This window comes from Apiospora aurea, assembly GCF_038362705.1.
Source record: "Apiospora aurea strain CBS 24483 chromosome Unknown utg000010l_segment0_segment0, whole genome shotgun sequence".
NCBI lineage: Eukaryota > Fungi > Ascomycota > Sordariomycetes > Amphisphaeriales > Apiosporaceae > Apiospora > Apiospora aurea.
The window spans coordinates 1775715-1789818 of NW_027117397.1; the positions used below are offsets into that span (position 1 = coordinate 1775715).

General features: G+C 56.2%; 3 protein-coding genes across 3 annotated transcripts; 1 reads left to right on the forward strand and 2 right to left on the reverse strand.

Annotated features, from left to right (window-relative positions):
• Positions 1-1292: 1292 nt before the first annotated feature.
• Positions 1293-6706, reverse strand: PG986_014584 (3-oxoacyl- synthase; the record flags this gene model as incomplete). The annotated part of the gene is made up of 6 exons (XM_066850806.1): positions 1293-2494; positions 2552-3490; positions 3579-5999; positions 6056-6504; positions 6556-6582; positions 6636-6706. 6 exons carry the CDS (start codon positions 6704-6706, stop codon positions 1293-1295), a joined length of 5109 nt encoding a protein of 1702 aa, XP_066693044.1.
• Positions 6707-7483: 777 nt separating this feature from the next.
• On the forward strand, positions 7484-9215 carry PG986_014585 (cytochrome P450; the record flags this gene model as incomplete). Its single annotated transcript, XM_066850807.1, has 3 exons — positions 7484-7576; positions 7639-8104; positions 8161-9215. 3 exons carry the CDS (start codon positions 7484-7486, stop codon positions 9213-9215), a joined length of 1614 nt encoding a protein of 537 aa, XP_066693045.1.
• A 1051-nt stretch (positions 9216-10266) lies between these two features.
• On the reverse strand, positions 10267-11944 carry PG986_014586 (uncharacterized protein; the record flags this gene model as incomplete). Its single annotated transcript, XM_066850808.1, has 3 exons — positions 10267-10558; positions 10887-11718; positions 11788-11944. The coding sequence occupies 3 exons, from the start codon at positions 11942-11944 to the stop codon at positions 10267-10269; spliced, it is 1281 nt and encodes a 426-aa protein (XP_066693046.1).
• Between the last annotated feature and the right edge of the window lie 2160 nt (positions 11945-14104).

Here is a 14104-nt window from a genome sequence, read left to right on the forward strand (position 1 = left end):
TGACGGCCGTTGGGCCAGGTAGCGTGTTCACCCAGTGTCACTCGTGCAACGTGGTCCTCATTGTCACCCTTCAAGTTCATTTCTTCGCCTAGAGAGGTCATTTCCACCAACCCAGCGTCGCGGCATGGGTATCTGACAGGACCTCAACAAAATGCTGGCGATGATTGCAACAGGGTCAAGCGGCGGAGACGATTGAGTTGGGGATAAGAGGCGTCGCTCTGTCCCGCCGAACCCTATCCTAGGGAGCGGCGGAATTCTCCTTGCTTACTACTAATCCACTGTAAGGTACCTGAGGCCTACCAGGGGGGCATCAGCCAGGGCCACGACATCCGTGGTCGGGGATAGTAGATACATAGTGACCATGTGACCTCAAGGTAGCCTGCACGAGTCAGTGGCACCAGGGGGGCCCAGATAAAGTACCTTGCTGGGTTGAGTTGACACCTGCATGGATGCCGGAACGCACGGGGCCTGTTCACTATCCAGAGGAGATTGGAATACGAAACGCGCAGCCAATCTGCACGAGGTTACCAAGCACGGCATGGCGATGCAACGATTCAGTGGCTGCATACGAGATGCCACGGGTGAAATGAAACCGTCTGTGTGGTTGCAGGTTTCGAACTTGCGCGTGTACCTGTGGAGGCGGAGGCGGTCCTGCGGGGAAGACAGTCCCTAATATTCATATTGGAAGGTTCTGCTGCTGTCTTAGCGACCTGTCCCGCACGTGGCCGGCTGTCGAGTCGAGTCGTCGAGAGCTTGAGCCCAGCAACTCGGTAGAGCTGATCCCTGAGCTGCAACCTCCAAGCTCCTGCACTGCTGAGCTTGTCTTTGGTGCGGGAACAGTGGTCAGCTTGCAGTACTGTAAGAAGTATGCATGTGTAGAGTTCACACCGTCAATCAGGGGGCACTGGCACGATCCTCGACAACAACATCAAGGCAACGTCCTAGTGCCCATCTTCCAGTAGTGGACCGAAATATAATATCTTTTTCTGAATAATAGTAGGATAATGTGACAGTTTGAGTGTGAAAGTGACGACTTTGAGTCAAATACAGAACTACAGTATCATTGCTCTCGACTGTAGTGCAGGGCAGAGCTACCGCTCAACGTGAGTAGCAGACAGAGTTGTTTTGCTTGCCCCTTCACCATGGCTCTTCCATCAAGACATAAGATTTTGAGATTAATATCAATAACACGCATTTGTTGGAAAATGTGTAAAATCAACCATGCCAATGAGACCAGTGTACAGCATTGAAGTACCTATATCCGTACACCTGAAATCGCCCCCTATTCATCATCAACGCCGCAAAAGAGTCTCCTCCAACTCCTCATCCCGGTAGTGACTCGTCTCCTTAACCTGCACCAACCCCACCCCGCCGTAGACCGCCTCCTGCAACCTCCGGCCCGCCTTCGCCATGCGCCTCCCGACCCGCGCGCGGTACGCCTCGTACTCCCCCCTCAGCTCCGCGGCGCCGAACGCGGCCGCGAGCACGTACTTGGCATGCACCCCGATGACCTGCGCCCCCTTCTGCCCGAACCCGAACGACGTGACCGAGAAGGCCCTGATGTCGCCGCCGAGGGGCTGCCGGTACGTCTGGCTCGGGAAGAAGAGCAGGTCCCGGTCTCGGAGCTCAACATCAATATTGTCAGCATTGCGGTTCCCCGGGATCAGGCCCGTCGCGAGCATCTGTAAGCTCCCGTTGACCGCGAACGCGCCCGCCGCGCCCTTGCCGTGGCCCAGCAGGCTCTTCTGCAGCACGCACGGCAGCACATTGCCCCGGGCCCGCCCCAGGTGCGCGAGCTGGCGCTGCAGCACGCCCGTCTCGTTGACGTCGTTCTTCTTGGTGCTCGTCCCGTGCAGGCTCGCGACGTCGAGGTCGTCGACCGTGAGGCCCCACGTCGCGAGCGCGCCGCGTAGCGGCGAAATGGCCGGCTCGTGCCGCCAGAAGTCGTTGCCGTACATGTTGCGCACCTCGCGGACGGCGCGCTTGGCGTCGGCCTGGATTTCGCGCCGGTACTCCTCGGCGTACTGCTCGGCGTCCACCCCGCTCAGCTGCTGGTCGGACTTGGCATTCTTCGGCCCTCCCTTCTCGAGGGACGCGAGACGGTCTTGGAGCCAGCCCAGCTCGAGCTTGCGCTTCTCTTCGATCTGGCGCATGCGGTGGAGCAGACGCTGGCGCCGGTGGGTGATGTCTAGCATGCGCGAGGGGATGTTGGAGGACTGTTCCCGTTCAGCGGCAATGGTCAGCACGCCCTTGCCCGGTGCAGGGACGGAGCGCCCGATCTTGTCGGACGCGGTATGGGTCAGAGCTATGATGCCGCGGATGGGAAGGCCCATATCCAGCGCCAGTTGGGCCGTGGTCAATAGCTGGATACCGGCACCCTCGCCTTCGACAAAGCCAGCTCTCGTGGTGGTGGTCGGGCGGGAAGCTTCCTTTGGAGTGCGACCAGTTGCCGCATCCTTATCTAAGTCAATCGTGGCTTGCATGTTCGCAAATTCTGTTCGCTGTTTAGTGTTTGCTTCACGAAAATGTGGAAGGAAGACGGGTAACTTACCAGCTGCAATATCTCGCTCCAGAGCATCAGTGCCACCCACAAGGACAGCCTTGGCCTTGCCAGTGACGATAAGATCATAGCCCGTGTCAATGCTTTCCAGCGACGTAGCACAAGCACCAACAGGCGTGCGGATAGGGCCCGACGAGCCAAGCAGAAGCATATTGATCCACGCGGCAGTCGTGTTGACAAAGGTCTCAGCGAGAATATCTTTCTGGACTTGGCGATCCAGGTATCGCCTCTTGAACATCTCGTGCAGAGACTTCAAACCTCCGAGCGAAGCGCCCACAGCATTACCCAACTCCGACACATGTACATTATCGTAAAGCTCATAGGGGTCGGTGATACCCGCGCTAAGGAATGCTTCGACTGTGGCCACCAGGGCGTACAGGGTAATAGGGTCCACCTGGGTGATGATGTCTTCCGGAATACCGTAAGCACGGGGATTCCAACCGGCCGGCACCTGAGCTCCGACGGCATTGCGGAAATGGAATGCTTTGGGAATCAAGAGAGTAGTGCCGGTCTTCAGCGTCGCCGAATACTGCCCGTCGCTTTTCTCTGCGATGATGACCTTATCGCCATGCTCGCGCTTCAAGTCCTGGGCCGTCTCAAGCGAGACGTCAAAGGGCGCCAGGTCCTCGGTTACCGCGATCTCGTGCAGTGTCTGCTCCTGGTCGGGCGCTGTAAGATCATGCTCCTGCTTCTTGATGATGCGGATGCCAGTGTGTTCGATGATGTAGCTTTGGTACTTGGTCTTCACCTCCATGTCGGTGATAGGGCTTGAGGACTCGACATCGAGCCACCCGCAATAGTCCTTGCCCTTTAGGGGGCCGTTATGGTACTTTATCAGACCCATGATCCAGGCAAGTTCAACACATCCATTGACAGAGAAGGTATCGCTGCACTCGGCCTCCCATCGGGTACGAGCACTTCCACAGGGACCTGTATGTACGTTAGCATGTTGCCTATATGGCCCAGTGTCACGCAAAGTTAGAGAGATGGGAAAATCCCACTCCACGGCAATACTTACTAATTTCACCAAATCCGACAGCGACAACAATGCGATCCAAGTTCACCATGCCCTGCAACTTGGCACCCAAAGACTCTATCTCACTCCATTCAGGCAAACCCGCATCCTGAACCTGGATCTTGGCCTTCTTCGTAAACTTTCGGGCAACAGGCACCGCTATCCCACACGACTTCTTCTCCTGCGCATCTTCCCTCGCAATCGCCTTCTTCGCGTCGCTCTTCGAGTTGATCCTCTCCTGGATCTGGTCCAGCACCGGCTTCAAGCTCAGCGTAGCCGACAGACCCCCGGTCAGGTCCGCCATTAGCGGCTCCAGCTCGCAGAACGAAGCGACGCTGTCGTCCATCAGTCCCGTGATGTGCCAAGCCATCTCGGACGCAGAAAAGGTGCGGACGCCGAGATCGGCCTCGATACCCGTGGCCAGGACGTCGTTGTTGCTCATTAACCCCGTGCCTCTGGTCCAGCCGATGACCGTACCGCAGAGCGTGATGTAATCGTTCCAGTCTTCGGACCACCATTTGTTCAACAGAGCCTCGAGCCCGATCTTTGACTCGGCGTAGAGGCCGTCCTGGCCGAAAATGCCGTGATTTGGAGACAGGGGGAGGATGATGTGAGTTGGGTGGGTATGGATACGTCTTGATTCCTTGCAGGACTTGATACATCCGAGGAGGCGGACCAAGTTGGTCAGCATCACTCTGTGCGCCAACTCCGACTTGTCATCGATTCCGTCGACAGCCCGACCAGCTTCACCGAGGGCCGCGAAAGGAATGACGTGATCTAAATCCCAACCTAGTCCGCCTTTGGCCTCGTCGTCGTAGATGTACCGGATCAGATTCTGCGTATCCTGGTGGCTGCCGCCATTGAAGGGCGCCACCACGAGCTGCGATTCCCGAGCTCCGTGCTGACGGTAGATGTTCTGGTAATAGTCGCACGTCTCCTTGGAGTAGGAGCTGGTCGTCACAATCACCTTGGCCCCAGCCGCGAGACACATGGAGAGGATTTCCGCGCCAATCGAGTCTCTGCCAGCACCCGTAATTAAGATGGCCTTGTCGTGGAAGGATATGCCGTCTCGAGCCGCGCGCTGGAACCACTTGAGGTAGACCGTTGTGATATCGTCGTTGCGACGCCATCCGCTGCGGCCCTTGCTCTGTAGCTCCGGTACCCATTTCAGGCCCGCACCAACATGGACGGTTCCGCCTTCGGACTCGACGCCATCGAAGGCAATGGAATCCGAATAGACCGAAGTGATCAAGGTTTCTGCGCCATATACCGTAGGGCGCTGCTCTTGGCGGCAACTAAACACCGCTTCGGACTCGGATGGGTCTGAGCCTGTCGACTGGGGCGAAAGGGGTGCGACGTCCAGCTCGTCTGGTGATCGAACTGATACACAGTCTGAGGTACCACGAGAAATTCGGGGATACTGATCGACACTGATGATTCCCTTCTCATCAACCCTCAGTACCGGCACCATGGAGCATATGGAGTACTTGAATATGGGCTCATCCCTTGAAATGGATGCATTGCAAGTCTGCTGCAGATCTTCAAGCCACTCCAAGGTGGCCTCCCTCCGAGGCGACTCCTCCAAACTCTTGACTTGGCGAATCAAGTGTTTGATTGCGTCGAGAAGCTGAGTAGTGACTCTAATGGGAAAAAGTGCCAGCTTCTCCCGAAGCACAGATTCCAGGTCCTCCGTGGCCCCATTGATCGAGGAAGAAACGAGAGCGAGAAGGTCTTGCACAGCCCAGTTCCAAAACGAATTGTACAGGCGAACCTTCTTGGCGTCAAACTTGGGCGCGATGCCCCGCTCGTAGGCTTCGCCATGCTCGGCGGCCCAAGCATCCATCTTCTCCTGCATTCTCTCGATGACGGACTTGGCTTTCTTGGCTTCGATATCGGCGTCATTCAGATCGTGGCCAACACGCTTGGCGTATATGCTGAGCAAATCCCGGTCCTGGTTTCGTTGTTCGTTCTGGAGAGCATCAAGCGCCTCTGATGAGATGTTCGCAGTAGTGGTGGTCGACGATTGACTACCCGTGGACAGAGCTTGGGGATCAACGCCGATACGGCTCAGCACATCTTGAGCAAGCGCGTCCAGGAATGCATGCACCGCTTGCTCGTCAGCTAACCTTGACGCGGGCTGGCGAGAAATTGCAAGGAGCATTGCTCGGTCCTGAAGATCTTGCTTAAACGACCAACGACCCTCAAGGTACTGGCGCAGAGTGCTCATGTTGGACCCTGCAGGAAGCTTGGAAGATGCCAACTTTGCGATCAAGGCGTTGGAGCAACCCCCTAGTTTCGAGCCCAACCCCGAATCTGATAGAAGGGCTCCCAGATCGGCAAGGGCAATATCCTCTGGCTGATCTGGTAAAGACCCGAACTCCTTGGTGAGGTCGCCGATGATTTCATTTTGGACAGTCGACCGGCCTACGGGTCTTGTAAGTATTGGTCTCGTTGGTGGATATCTGAGGGGGGAAACATACCACCACATAGTGCCTTGATTGTTTGAGATGTGTCAATTTCCGATGATGTCTTCTTCAATGCCACCGCCACGAGGACCGTTATCGTATCAGTTGGCGTTAGGGGCTTAGGGGGTAAGTCAATTGCCCCTACGCCCGTAGTTGGTGCTGCCGGCGGGGGCGGGGTTGGTACTGTGGCCACAGCTTCTGCAGCGGCCGGACTAGAAGTAGTTGGCGCTGTAGGCCCCGCAGGAACAGCGCTGGGTGTTTCCTCGGCTGCGTTTCTGTAGTATATGGCATCAGCGTTCTTCTTGTGGCTAAGAAGCTCCCGCCGCAGGCCAAGAGCGACATCTTGAATGTCGTAATCGGCCTTCATCGTCTTCTTGGCCATGTTGACCAGCGTCTCCGCCGGGCCGACTTCGATGAGCCGTTCTGTGGCCAAATCAGAGAGGATGGCATCTTGAGTGTCAACCCTTCAAATTGTTAGAACCGAGCTGAAATTGTGTCAGATGGGTACAGCTTACCATTTCACGGGCGAACAAAATTGGTGTCTGGTAAGTTATGTCAGCCAAGATATTACATCAGGATACGGGTAGAGACATACGCAAGGAGTTCAATAACAAGGAGCTGCGCGAGTTCCTGTTCGCTCTCTGTATATTCTCTTTCGCAAGACATCTTGCTTCTGGTTGCTCAACTATCAGCACAGGTTGGTCTAAGTAACAAGAAATGACCTGGATGCGCAACGCTTGGGTTATTGAAACAAAGCTTAATGATGATGCTATTGTTAACGAGAATGAAGTTGCACATATGCTTAACTTGGAAACCGCGACATCATCAAACGAAGGAAACACCAGAGACCAAAACGTTCCCTGTGATATCAGATCATGAATTGACAATAGCATCCAGTATAGCCGTTTGCACTCACACGTCAAGGCGCTGCATCCCCTGCATATTCTGTCCCTCACCGCAGAGAGCAGGTCAAGGGCCACCGTTGTCCGAAACAGGAAACAGGGCCCAGAATCATTGGTCACCAAGAGCTGAGTCGCACGTGGTGCCCAGCACCGCGCCCATTGACCGCCGCCCAGGTCTGGTTTGGTGCATGCTTAGTGCGCTCGCTCAGTGGGGCGAGTCCCTGGCGAACCCGGAATTGACTGCTTACTATTCCGTCGCAACCTTCCGGGGCTTTCTGGCCCTCAGTAAGTCAGTAACAGAATAGGTAGCAGATACTCAATAGGCGATACCGATTTGAACTGTACGAAAAAAAAGAAAAAAAAAGAAGACGATGGTCCGATGGTGTTTAGGTAATTGTAAAATTGCCATACGTTGCTGAACCATCTCGTCGGTTCCGTAGAATGGGGTTCCCACTTGAGATCTGTAGTATTAAGCGCGTGAGAAGAAGTGCTGGGTCTTAAGTCTCTTGGGCTTTTGGACCGCATCATATTCTCACCACCAATGGATTATCTCGATAGACTCACCATAGCCTCGGTGCATCTGAGCCGGGCTCAGCTGGCTGCATTGGCTTTTGCTGGTGCTCTTAGCTTGATCGTGAGTTCCTCAAAAATGGCCAGTATAAGGGGGTTGACTGACAGACTGATGTACGACGAAAGGTGGTCGCAAAACTCACGTACTTGGCCTTCTTCCACCCGCTCGCAAAATACCCAGGCCCATTGCTGGCCAAGTTCACAGACGCGTACGGTGCCTACCATGGCTGGAAAGGCGACATCCACCTCGACATGTGGCGCGCCCACGAGAAGTACGGCAACTACGTCCGCTACGGGCCCAACAAGCTCATGATCAACACCGCCGAGGGGCTTCGCGACATCTACAACGTCGGTGCCGGATCCAAGTTCATGAAAGCCACGGCCTACCGCCCCATGGTGCATCGAGCACCCAACACGCTCACCATCCGCGGAGGAAAGGACCATGCGCGCCGCCGAAGAATCATGGCTCAGGGTGTGTCCGAAAAGGCCCAGAGAGGTTACGAGCACCGGATCATGTCGCACATCGACAAGCTCTGCAAGGTCGCGTACTCGAGCGACACCGGATCCGAGCCCATGGATATGTCCAAATGGTGTAAGTGGTCCCTTGGTCTCGAAGCAATGCAAAGCTCCTGACATGTAAGCTCCTAGGCAACTACCTTTCGTTCGACATCATGGCCGACGTCGTCTTCGGCGCCAAGTACAACCTACTGGAGAACGAAAAGTTCCGCTACGTACCCGAAGCCATCGACGACTCCAACGTCCGCATGTCGGCCCTGATCCAATGGCCCGACTTTGCCGCGCTCAAGATCGACAAGTACCTCTTCCGCAAGTGCATCGTGGCCCGCAACCGCCTCGTCAAGTTCATCATGCGCGTCGTCAAGGACCGCGTCGAGAAGGGCAAGACGCTCGCCTCCATCGATCTCGACTCACCCACGAGCGCCGACGCCGACGTCTTCGCCAACCTCGCCGCCGCCAAGGACCCCGAGACCGGCGACCGCTTCCGCCCGGACGAGATCGCCGCCGAGAGCGCCACGCTCATTGTGGCCGGCTCCGACACCTCGTCGACGGCCATGTGCACGGCGCTCTTCTACCTGGCCGACAACCGCGACTCCTACGCCCGCGCCGCGCACGAGGTCCGCAGCACGTTCGCCAGCCCCCGCGACATCGCCATCGGCGCCCGGCTGGCCTCCTGCACCTACCTGCGCGCCTGCATCGACGAGGCCCTGCGCATCTCGCCGCCGGTCGGCTCGTCGCTGTGGCGCGAGGTCACAGCCGACGGCGGCGTCCGCGTCGACGGCCTCCACATCCCCCAGGGCTGCGACGTCGGCGTGCCCATCTACTCGATCCACCACTCGCCCGCGTACTACGCGGAGCCCTTCGCGTACCGGCCCGAGCGCTGGCTGGTCGACGACGGCACGGGCAGCATCGAGCGGGGGCGGTCCGTCTTCACCCCCTTCTCGGTGGGCATGCGCGGCTGCCTCGGCAAGGGGCTGGCCAACACCGAGCTCATGCTCGCGGTCGCCACGCTGCTGTACCGCGGCGACTTCCGGCTCGCGGCCGGACAGCTCGGCACCGTTGGCCGGGGCGATAGCCAGAGCGGGGTGTTTGGGCGACATCGTCCCCACGAGTACCAGCTGTACGACCATGTGACATGCCAGAAGCATGGCCCGTTCTTGCAGTTCTCGCCGCGAGGTGTATCATGAGGTCACGAGGATTGGAGGTTAGCAAACTGCACATGTACTAGTACTAAAGTGGGAGGAGGGAAAAGATAAAGGAGACGGCATGTTCCACGAACAATCAAGTTTATGCGCGTTGGTGATCGTGTAGTAGTAATTGGGTAGGTACGATGGCGCAATAATCAATGCCACGCTGCGAATTGAGCGAGGTTCAAAATAACCACTTGGCAGCTTCCTTCTGTTCCAAGCGAAGTGAATTGGTTTAGTGTAGGTATTATTTTAGGGAAGGCGCAGCACAAGAAGCTCATGTGCCACAGCCTGCCAGTACAGATAAGGGTGTGTAACCTGGGGAAGTTGCGTTGATCGGATCAAGCCGTTCATGTTACCGACTGAATCGTCTCGAATTTCATTTTCCATTTCTGGTTGTCCGCTTGATGCCACAGCTGCTCTGTTGCTGGGATTGCCTTGCCCCCCGGTCGTCGGTCGCATTTGCAGATCCGGCGAGCCCATATTGAAATGAAGGTCATTCAGAAACGGTGGACTTTGGGTAGGAAATTCCAATGTGCTAACTATATGCAGGTAAGGTGTCATTTGTTGTAATAATGCATGTGTACTGATATAACCGCCCATGCCTGTAAACACCGCCGCTAATTCCATGGCAAAAAGCGAAGAAAACAAAATGTGCAAGATAACGAGGAATGCTATGATACAGTGGCAATGGGAGAGGGCTGGCTGGCGGCAACCCCTGCGTGTGTTTTTTTAGCCAGGGCACCCCAGGGGCACCGACCGCTAAGTCTTTGGGCGCCTTCAGCGGTTGTTCGGAGTTTCCTCATCGCGCCCGCCGCCAACGATTAGGTTTCCTCTCCTGTCAGGCCGGCCATCCGGGTACCTTAATTGCAGAATCTGCTTCAAGTCGCCTGGTCCAGGATCCCTATTCTTCCCAAACACATGCCGCATGTATGGAAAGGCGGACAAGGACCAAAATGTTTGGCAAATGGCGCCATTGATCGGACATTGCACTTGGGGTAGGTACGCTTCCGACGAGCAAAAGGAAGAAAAGGGTGAGGGGCGGTGATGCTTATCGCGAAGCCCCACCACCTGCGCCATGCTCCAACAAAAGCGCGACCAAGTCGGTCCGCCCTTCCATGACGGCACATTCCAGCGCGGTGTAGCCCCGGTCATCGCGGGCGCTGAGGGCCTCAGGGTCCAACCTCTGCAGCAGAAGCCGCAGCGTGTCGACGTGGCCGCCCGCGACGGCGAGGTGCAGCAAGCTGTTGGGCTGTGACGCCTTGGCTGCTGTAGTCGTGCTTGTCGTGGTTGCTACTTGGCTGTCCGCCGTATTCGCAGTATTATGATCATTGTTGTTGTTGCTGTTATTGTTGGGGGGTGTTGCCACGGCTTCTGCGATTGCCAGCGTCGCTCCTCTTCTGCTTCTGCTTCTTCTCCAGGATTGGCGATTTCTCTGGGGATGCGAGCCTCCGTATCACTGACGTCGAGGAGGCAGCAGAGCGAGGTCTGGAGGTCCTGGAATCTGTCGCTTCTGCAATTGGAGTCATTTGAGGCGTTGCGAGCTGCTGTGTATATGAGGATGGCGTGGCATGTTGGTGATGATGTTGTTGCTGCTGCTGTTGCTGCTGCTGTTGTTGCTGCTGCTGTCGCTGTGATAGTTGTGACGGTGGTCGCGATGGTAGTAGTGACGGGGATGGTGATGAGAGCTTGGCGCGCTGCCAAACCTGGTCACTCAATTCCGATATGGGCGAAGGAAGGTAGCCCGGGACTGTTTCGTTGACTTTCCCGCCCTCTTGCGGGAGCCTGAGCTCCGTGTTCAGCAGTCTACCGACGGTCGGCTTGCTGGACTTGCGCTGATGGTGACGCGGCGAGGCTGCCATATCCGGCTGTCCAAGGCTCGTGGGGGGCGAGGGCAATGCCATGCGTCTGTTCTGATTCGATCCCATCGGGTTGGCCATGGCCTCAAATGCCACGTTCCGCTGGTTCTGGTTCTGCCAGGGCATTTGGTAGGCCGCTTTGGGGTAGAACATGGGCTCGTCCATGACCCTGTTGCTCTGCATCGTATGTTGCTGATGCGCCAAAGCCGTAGACGGACCGGGTATCACGTCTTGGGCCTTTGCCAGAATCGGCCGCGGTTCTGGTATGATTTGCTGCTGAAAGTCGTGGCTCAGCTGGTAGTCGGAGTAGCAAGCGGCATCGTTGAGGTGGTGCGCAAGACTGTCGCCGTTCGCGGATATGTCCATGCATCCGGCTCTTTCGGGATCGGTGGTCTCGGGCCAAGCCTGAAAGTATCGCCCCAGCCACTCCGACGTGGCGATCGTCGATGCGTTCAAGTCATCCATCTGGGCTTCCGAATGCCCCTTTGCGCTCTGCGTGCTGGAACCCGAATCCGAACCGGAGTAATCCTCCTCTTCTTGCGTCTGACTCGGGGCTTCTTGGCCCTCTTGCTTTTCTTCTTGCAGCTTCTTGAGTTGGTTCTTCAGTCTTTCCACTTCTCGTGTCCGATCTCTCATATTACGCCCTTTTGCAAGACCAAGTCAGTAAATGGGGAGGATTGGGCCTTATTCTCTCGGGATCGGGAAGAACCTACTATAGGCTCGCTGGGCTAATCGGTTCTGGATTTTCCTTCGTTCTGAGGCGTCAGGCAGGTTCCTCCAATCTTCGTCCGGTTTCATAAGGTCAACGTAGGATATGGTCTGAGTTCGACTGGCCCGAGCCGGAGCCGACGCCTTGGGATCCCCCTTCATTTCAACAAAACAGATGAACACTTTCGGACTTCAGCGTCTCCAAGGTATGATGGCACGCAGTACTCCGAACTCAAATGGCAAAAAGGCAGGTAACCATGGGTTCTTGACAACTGCTTGAGCAGCGTCGGCATGATCCAGTATTTGAGTTAGGTAACGTGTTGGATGTATGTTACTCAGGGTCCGCCACGTTCCGGGTTCAGGGTATGCCGCCCGTCAATGCGACCAGTTCCTAAGGTGAAGAGAAGGGCCTATCTGCCATCACGTTGCCGTGTTACCGCGAATGCCTTCTGATGAAGGAGCTAGCGCGAGTCGTGTCTGCATCGTTTGCCGGTGCGGTGCTGCAGCTACAGTAGAAGTTCCTTGAACGACCCCCATGGAGCGAGCGCATCCGTGCCGACCTAGGCGAATCTGGGCGATATTGGACCGTTCGTATGCTATAGCCTTGCCCAACATGGTTTATCTTGCTTGCATGCTGGATAGGCGCATCCACAATCCGACACTCAATGTGACACGAGTCGAGTCGGAGCGAACATGGGCAGCTGGGGTCTCGATGATCTGACGCCCAGACAGGTATAGCGAGCACTACGTGATAGTTCAGAAGGGCCAACCGGGTGGCCAGGCCCACGCCGGAATGGGAGCAACCTTACCAAAATTTCCTGCCGGAAGCTTGGTATGATGATCTGAATGACGACTCGGCTGATCGTATAGGGTATGCTCACTCTCGGCCGGTGCACAATCCGGTATGCCAAGCAGAGCTCGAGAAATCCTGTAGGCAATGGTGTCGATGATTGAAGGGGCTCCACAGGCCGCTGTGGCTCTTGTGCCAGCAGTCGAGCAAAACGTCGGCTGTCGCCCATGGTTAGTGACCTCGCCAACGCTGGGATATCCCGGCTTCATCAGCCCTGTATCGCGCTCGAGGCGGCTAGCGGTCCAGTCTGTTGGGTACAGGGCTAAAGATGACAAGCCCAAGCGGCCGAAGAGTTGGGACGGCTTAATAACAGGCCAATACCACGTGTGCAGCACTCGCGCACAGATTGTTGCAGAAATATCCAGCCACAGATGTGCACTGGTCCTGGTTACTGGGATCTATGTTGCAGCCAGATTGGATGCGCACCAAGGTGGCCTGATCTGTATCCAAGAAAAGCTTAGCCTGAAGAGCGTGTCTCGCCGAGGGTACAGGACCCTCGCAAGGCCACGGCCCACGCAATGTCTACCGACTCAGGGTCCGTCTGGGGTAGGAGCCAATGGTCGGAGACGGTCGAAGCACTCATACAAGCTGCAGATGCAGATCCGCATTTTAGCGTAACGGGCAATTGAAGGCTTACTGTGAACGTGGAAACGAGTTGCCCAAGTGGGAATACGACTGAGTCGGGTCGACCCGTCCAACACCCACTCGGGCCCTGACAGGCCCCTGACAGGCCCCTGACAGGTCCAATGACCATCTTCTCCGGTGGGACAGGGGTCATAGATAAGCAGCACTTCTGCAGCCGCCATGTCAAGGCTGATTGGGCCATGGCGGTCCGTTTCCGGGATGTTGTAGGTTATGTGCTGCAAGTCCGTTCTTCAACGGTCTCGACTGTCCTTGGTGCTTTGACGCCATGTCGTGACCGCATTTCGTTAGGTAATCTAATACGAGACTATTTTGGCCCAAATCTCTATAGCCAAGTTCTACGATGAGATCCATATTGAAAAGGAACAAGGTCGGGTCGACGAACTGGCAGCAGCCCAATCACGTTACAACAGAAGTCAGCCTCCCATAAGGCCTGTTCCCTGCTTGTGTAGACTTGGGCTATGTAACGCCGAAGGGAATCCCACTCTGCCTCGCTGTCGCCTGCTTACTTCAGTACGTACCTACTGTACAGATGTACTTACGTGTTTGCTGTAAGAATCCCTCCCAATGCGCAGCCAACTCCTACCAGCGGATCGCTCTCCTTGTAGTCCTACCCTGTTGGCCAACCATCATGCTGCAATATGGCATACGCGTCGGAGTGCCCAAGGCCCCAACAGACGGGGTGTAGAAGTGTTTTTCTACGGTTCACCATGGGCCCTTTTGGCGCCATTCGGGGTGGGCAGCAGGATATCAACCGTTGAGCCTGCCCTACACCTGACCAAGGCGAGTTTATCAGGACCCTGTCATCCCTTCTTCCCGTTTTCGACATA